This window comes from Geospiza fortis, unplaced genomic scaffold, assembly GCF_000277835.1.
Source record: "Geospiza fortis unplaced genomic scaffold, GeoFor_1.0 scaffold41, whole genome shotgun sequence".
Classification (NCBI taxonomy): Eukaryota; Metazoa; Chordata; class Aves; order Passeriformes; family Thraupidae; genus Geospiza; species Geospiza fortis.
In genome coordinates this window covers 18,521,143-18,528,244 of record NW_005054299.1, presented here as the reverse complement: position 1 = coordinate 18,528,244, position 7,102 = coordinate 18,521,143, and the positions used below count along the sequence as shown (strand labels likewise).

At 49.4% G+C, this 7,102-nt stretch overlaps 1 protein-coding gene across 1 annotated transcript in view; it reads left to right on the top strand.

Moving 5' to 3' along the window:
* The first annotated feature begins 2,035 nt into the window (after window positions 1-2,035).
* The window catches only part of GTPBP2 (GTP binding protein 2), an 8,197-nt gene continuing 3,130 nt past the window's right edge, over window positions 2,036-7,102 (top strand). Inside the window, exons 1-9 of the mRNA XM_014308535.2 lie at window positions 2,036-2,075; window positions 2,675-2,859; window positions 3,139-3,247; window positions 3,788-3,985; window positions 4,262-4,436; window positions 5,075-5,294; window positions 5,720-5,855; window positions 6,268-6,326; window positions 7,051-7,102. The exon at window positions 7,051-7,102 is cut by the window's right edge and continues 90 nt beyond it. Coding sequence (XP_014164010.1) covers window positions 2,726-2,859; window positions 3,139-3,247; window positions 3,788-3,985; window positions 4,262-4,436; window positions 5,075-5,294; window positions 5,720-5,855; window positions 6,268-6,326; window positions 7,051-7,102 — 1,083 coding nt within the window. The 5' untranslated portion in view covers window positions 2,036-2,075; window positions 2,675-2,725. The remainder of the gene's footprint in view (window positions 2,076-2,674; window positions 2,860-3,138; window positions 3,248-3,787; window positions 3,986-4,261; window positions 4,437-5,074; window positions 5,295-5,719; window positions 5,856-6,267; window positions 6,327-7,050) is intronic.

The window sequence follows — 7,102 nt, the reverse complement described above, 5'->3', positions numbered from 1 at the left end:
GGTGCTGGTGCGGGGCCGTGCCGGGGTCAGTCGGGCTGACAGCAGCCCTAGGAGCTGTCCTGCAGCCCCGGTGCGCCCGCCTGCCCCGGGCTCTGCTCCGGGCCGTGCTCGCGCCCCTGGTGCCAGCGAGTTCTTGCGGGCTCCACCGGAGCCTGTCCGTGAGTCGTATCGCACTGCCTGGCGTCTGTCTGTGGGCGCTTTGCCGCCTGCCATCGAAATAGCTTCGAAAATAAAGCTTTACTCGCCTCGTAGTTCCAAACATCCCGTTTGCATCTCTCCTTCCCCGAGAGACCATCTGGTGGGTCTGAGCCCCTTTCCAGCTGCCAGACAGGTTCTGGTGACTCCCTTCCCGGCTAATTGGACAGCTGGTTCCTTCCATAGGGCTGCAGGTGCCATGGACAGAGGGTGAGGCACTTGTCTCTTGCAGCAGGAAGAAGTGGCATCGGTAGTACCGCGGATGTGTGCTCAGCTGGGGCAGTTGTCACCGCTCTCGTAGAACTGTCACTGTGGGCAGAATGGCATTGGCTCAGATCAATTGCTTGGCCCCCGTCAGTGAAGTTTCTGTAAAATATATAATAGCCTGTGCTGGGAGGGAGCAATTCCTCCACAAGGCAGGCCTGGGACTTTTGGGAAGATGTGAAAACAGCGCTTTGCTACTGTTAGATCTTCTCCATGGGCAGGACTGTGCCCTGCAGCTGCAGTTTAGATCTTGTTCCTTTCAGCTGGAGGCTGGAGAGTCCCCTGTGGTTTCAGCTCAGCTTCCTGTTTCTGGCTACCCTGTGCAGTGTGTGCCCCAGCAAGTCTAGGCTTGTTGCTTTTCTAGTCTCAAGTGCCTTGGAGAAGACCCACTCCCTTATTTAGATGACAGTGCAGTAGGTGAATGGTTTTTGCTTAGAACTGGAAAGCTGGTAGATGGCAAGAGAGGAAAACCTGCTACAAGTACCTTTTTCTCACAGCACAGCTCTGCTGCCAGAGAACTGAGCTGACAGCTGAGAACTTCTGTTGGCCTTTTGCCACTGTAAGCACCGCTGTGGTTAAGAGCTGAGCTGGAAGGCAAGGAGAGGGCTGTTGCCTCTCCTGACATGCAAATAGGTGTCCAGAGGAAAAGGAAGTGCTTACTGTTGCCAGCCCCATTTAGTCTGACAGAGTATGTGGCTGCCTGCAGGCTCCAGCCCTTTCTTAGTGGTCCTTATACTGAATCGCTGGGGAAAATTACTTAAGTATTGTATATCTAATTGTAAAATCAGATATTCTCTTTGATAAGCTGGAGCCTGTTTTGGTTGAATTGAGCTTGATGAGTACCCAGACCTTTCTGTTACAACCCCATCTGGCCTTCCCTGAGAAAGTGCTTCTGAGGATATTGTGTACAGACAGTCCCAATCAGGTCTGGTTCTCCAGAACTCTGGCCAGTGACTAGCTGGCAGATGAGTCATTACCTTGCTTCTTTATGTCTGTAGTCCTTCCTTGTAGAGAGAAGATACATAAGGATGTAGAAGGAAGTTATTGAAAAACTGATTGAGTGAGGGAGAGTATCATTGAGCAGGAGAGAAAGCAGAAGGTTTTGTTCTCAGGCCCCTGTTTCTGTGCACATTGGATGGATGGAAGCTGCTGGATAGGGTGGGAGTGGGATGCTGTGGGTAGCATTTTGTGGGTCATGGATGGGTGAGGGGGGAGACTTTAAATCCTATGCTGGCCTGTACCTTTTTGAAACTGGAACTCTCTCTCTGTGACTGTTAGGCTGGCCCTATTCTTTACTGTCCAGAAAATAATTCCCCCCTGGATAGTATTACCCTTGTGCCCCACTCTAGTTTTGTCCTTTGGTGTTCACGATGTGGGATACAAACAGCACAAACAAACCATAAGGAAACTTCTAGTTGAGTGTAGGAAAGAATGGCAGAAGGCTGGGACCTAACACAGTCTCCTTCTGCCACTTTCCCTGTCTTTGAAATCTTTAGCACCAGCTTCAGAATATATGGGCAGCTGGTGCCTGTAGAAGTCCCTGTGGGCACAGCATCTAACTCTTCTGTCTTGTTTCATTCTCTGACCAGGCAGAAGATGGAAACATCGAGTACAAGGTGAGTCTTTTGAGGTTGCAGACGGAGATCTTCCTCCCAGAGGGTTATTTTGCAGTGAGTAACTTCACCAAAGACAGCCTATGGGTAACATGGCCAAGGAAAGGACAGAAGAGTGGACACTGCAGTAAGGAACTACCATTCATCTTCTGTGTCTCTGTGCCAAGCATTACCCAGTCTGCTGAGCTGGAAAAGCTTGATCTCAGTACTGATTTTTAGGAATCTCTTCTAGTATGTGATGCTTATTGTATTGTTCTTGAGAGAGAGATGCAGATATCCCTGAAAATGATTTGCCACTTTCTTGTGGCTCTCTGCCATTTGCACTTATTGGTTCCTGGATCACAGATTGGTCCCAGAGGGCTGTCTTTAACCCTGCAGCAGGCAGGGTACAGATCCCTTTGTCAGGATGAGGGAAAGTTTTTCTACCATATATTTGTACCTTTGTGAAACCCCTTTTCACCTGTCCCATGGCTTCTGTTCAGACACTGATACAGGCTGTGCTTTCTAGGGGTGGGTCAGAGTTGGGAACATTGCTTGGGAATTGGGCAATGGGATTGCCTCTGCATCCAGGCTGTGACTAGAACTGCCCCTCTGTTAAACAGCTGAAGCTGGTGAACCCCTCGCAGTACCGCTTTGAGCACCTGGTGACCCAGATGAAGTGGCGGCTGCAGGAGGGCCGAGGGGAGGCCGTCTATCAGATCGGCGTGGAGGACAACGGGCTGCTGGTGGGCCTCTCGGAGGAGGAGATGCGAGCCTCACTCAAGACGCTGCGCCGCATGGCAGAGAAGTACGTGCTCCTTTTGTCTGTAGGGCCACCAGTGTGACTCCCTGCAGTCCCCTCAGCAGCTGGCAGCTCCATCCTACAAAGCCCTGTATGACTGACGTTCCTTCAGTCCTGAGGCTCTGGAAGCATGAGGAAAGTTATAGGGCTTTTGTCTGGAAGCTTGAGGCTCCTTCCCTGCTATCCCCAGCCTTCATCCCATGCGCTTTGTCAGCTGTTATCGTAGAGGTGCAAGAGCTGTCAAGTACAAATGTGTCTCACTCCTTCCTTTTGTCTTTGTGGCAGGGTTGGGGCTGACATTACAGTGCTGCGGGAGAGGGAGGTCGATTACGACAGCGATGTTCCAAGGAAGATAACAGAGGTGCTTGTCCGAAAGGTGCCTGACAACCAGCAGGTAGGGACCTGTGGTTTTTTCTCCTCTTGGAGACCTAGAGGCTTTGTACAAGTAGCTTCCTTTTGGGATGGGAGCCCAAACCCTAGAGGCACTTTGTCATAGGTTGGCCCATAGCAGATGCTTTAAAGGGCTGCCAGAGGGAGGCTTGATGATAATGCTTCTTATCTCCAAGACTGTGATTGAGGCAGATGTCAGTGCAGGAGATTGCCTGGATCAGAAATGAAAAATTATTTTGCTTCTATAGCAGTGGTTCTGATGCAGACCTGTGTGCAAACAAGGAAAGATTTAGAACTCTGCTGCAACAAATAGTCTTTTTTGTGATATCAAAGCCTGATATGTCACATCTCAACTCTAGAGAGTGTATCACGACTGCTGGCAGTGGTTTGCTTGGAGCAGGAGTGGAATCTGAGCAAGATTAAACTGCATATTGTCCCTGATGTAGGGAAGCTCTCTGAGCTGCATCTCCACTGCCCAGTAGTGCTTGTGCACTCAGCACAACAGTGGTTAAGTGTAATGATTTCTTTGTCCTTTTTCCTGTAGTTCCTAGACCTTCGAGTAGCTGTCCTAGGGAATGTGGACTCAGGGAAGTCAACACTGTTGGGAGTCCTAACGCAAGGAGAGCTGGACAATGGGCGGGGCAGAGCACGCCTCAACCTCTTCCGGCATCTCCATGAAATCCAGTCAGGAAGAACATCAAGCATCAGCTTTGAGATCCTTGGCTTCAACAGCAAAGGAGAGGTAAGAGAGAGCAGGTTGCTGAACTCAGAAAGCTGGAGGAGAGTAGGATTACCCTCCTGTTAGAACTGTGAGTGGGACAGGAGGGAAGAGAGGTGGCACAGTTCTCTGTGCCTCAAGCTGAATCTGAGTGTTTGCTGTACGTTTGCAGCAGACACTGTTTCTTGCACCCATGGTGGATGATCTCTACTTAGTAATTCTGACATCAAAGTGGATAGATAAGGGTTTTCTTTACGTGCCTGCTGGGGCTGCCTCTCTCACAAGCTCCTTATCCCTTAGGTGGTAAATTACAGCGACTCCCGGACAGCAGAAGAGATCTGTGAGAGTTCTTCCAAGATGATCACTTTCATTGACCTGGCTGGTCACCACAAGTATCTGAAAACAACCATCTTTGGCCTCACCAGCTATTGCCCAGACTTTGCCATGCTGGTGGTTAGTGCCAACACTGGCATTGGTGAGTGTCACCCTGCCTGCATGGATTGAGTGCAACATGTGAAGAGGAATGGAGAATGGGGGGAATGGGTCCTTGTCAGCTGTGAATGGCTTTCAGAAAAGTTTATTCATTTGTAAGCTTCTACTGATACCTTGTAAGCCAGTGTCTATGAGTGCCTGAGAGGGGAGTAGATCTGGGATCCTCTTACTGGCTGTAGACAACATTAAACTGTACCCTGGACTGAGAGGATTTGTTCAGGATTTGGGGCAGTGTTTCTCAGAAAAGAAAACAACTTTGAAATATTCTTAGGGGTGCTGGATCCCAAAGTCTTGTAAAAAGGCATCTGGAGTTCTCCCACATCTATCTCTGACATTTTTGTAACTATTGTCTGACAAACTTTGGTCAAAGAATGAAAACTACTGCATCTTTCTGAAGCGGACAGATCAGTCACAAAATTTCTTGGTAGTTTTTATTTTTCTGGACTGATGTTTAGTTTTGTTTAGAAGAATAACTGTGCTTTTTCAATGTATGATGAACTAAGCAGTTACAGTGAAATCTCTAGAGTGGGCCCGTGGGATAGCAATGAGCCACAGCTATCAGCATAAACCAGCTACAGTGGTGACTGCTGCTGCACCTACACTCTCACTTGTCTCCTGCAGCGGGCACAACTCGAGAGCACTTGGGCTTGGCCATGGCCCTCAAGGTCCCCTTCTTCATTGTCATCAGCAAAGTCGACTTGTGTTCAAAAGCCACCGTGGAACGGACAGTGAAGCAGCTGGAACGAATCCTGAAGCAGCCAGGCTGTAACAAGCTCCCCCTGCTTGTGAATTCAGACGACGATGCAGTTACAGCAGCACAACAGTTTGCACAATCTCCCAAGTAAGGGACCATTCCTTTCTTCTGTTGGGAGCAGGCAATTCAGACTGGGCTGCCAGGCAGAGTTGGGGAAGGGTGAACACAGGGGAGGTGACTACATCTTGAACATCTCTGCTCCTTGTCAGGTTTCCTACCTTTGCATTCTCCAAGAAGGCATTTTCCCCTCCCAGACTTTATTCTGGGCTCTGGGAGCAAAGGCTGCATTAGAGTTACTTCTTAATGAGAAAAGTGTATGTTGACAAGGGATTGGTGCCTCAACCAAACATTGAGGCAGGGGTTACTGTGGAGTTGTATCTGGCCTTCCTGCTTTAGCCACTTACTGGTACAGTATCCATCTTCCTGTGGGTCTCAGTAGATTCAGAATCCCAGAAACCTTCTGGAACTGTGCTGTGGCCTTCTGCTTATTTCTGTCTACTTGTTTCTGACAGCATCACCCCAATCTTCACACTGTCCAGTGTTTCTGGGGAGAACCTGGATCTCTTGAAAGTCTTCCTCAACATCCTCCCTCCACTGACCAACAGTAAAGAGCAGGAAGAATTAATGCAGCAACATACAGAATTTCAGGTGGGTAAGGGTCATTTGTTTCTAGCTCTGATACTGGACTCATTGGTGTGCCATGGGAGAGATGTTTGGGGAATTTGGACACCACGGGTAGAGATGTGGTAAACTCCTGGGCTATTGAGAGACATTAAAAAAAGGACTTGGTCCTTGATAAAAGCCTGATAGGCTGAATCAGTTGTAACCATGAGATGTCTGTCTAAGGATACAATCATTTCTCTGGTTGCTATTTAAAAGGAAGAGCTTTGCTCCTCTAATGGGGAGGGTAAGTGGGAGCTGGTGAAGCTCTGAGATGGTGTCTGATGACCAGCAGAGAGATCACCTCCTTCCACCCAAGGGGCAGGCTCTTTGTCCTCATTCTGGAGTGCTGTTTCATAGCTGTCTGTCTGAGCAGCTTATTCTTGTTGCCTTGCCGCAGGTTGATGAAATTTATACAGTGCCAGAGGTGGGGACTGTTGTGGGAGGAACTCTGTCAAGGTAAGTGCCTAGGCAGATACGTGTGGATGTGAATGGTTGCTGGAGTTCCCACAGAGTCACCTGCTGCAGAAGTGGAAGCTGAGTGAGGCTCAGTCCTGACTGCTGCCAGATGACTGACCCAAGTGAGAGTAGAGCCCTACAGGGTGTTGGGAAGTCACGTGAGCAGACCATTGGTCATGTGGTGGCAAGCAGTCTGCTCTAAAGTTGCTGGATTAGGAATGTGTCCTGAAGTATGCTGAAAGAAGGCATGCTGGAATCTAGGGTTGGCAGAGGTTAGGCATGATCCCAAGGAGTTGCTTTCTTCCTTCCTCAGGTAGGGGGAGGAAATGTAAAAGGTAGATCCTCTGATTCCAGCAGGGGTTAACTGCACACTACCTCATGAAAAGGCAGCTGTCCCTCCGTGTTTGGGATCGATCAGAGCAGTCTGGCCATCAGCACACCCACACTGAAAGAGTGGCATCTGAGGTCTCTCCACAGAAACAAAGCTGTGGCAGAGCACTGGGAGTGCAATGGTCCCTGTCTGTACCTGGGATTCCTAAGAGTGCTAGTGTGACTTTTACTCCTGCTGTAAGAAATCCTGATTCCCAGCAGCTTTGTCTCCTGTTAGTTGGTCCAGGGTAAGAGTCCAAAGACCTGGCCCTGGGGAATTTGTTCAGGTTGATCTTGGAGGGTGAAATGTCTTTGTCTCCTGATTAACTGTGTCTTGCTCTTCTACCCTGGGCAGTGGGATCTGCCGAGAAGGGGAGAACTTGGTGGTTGGTCCCACTGACGACGGG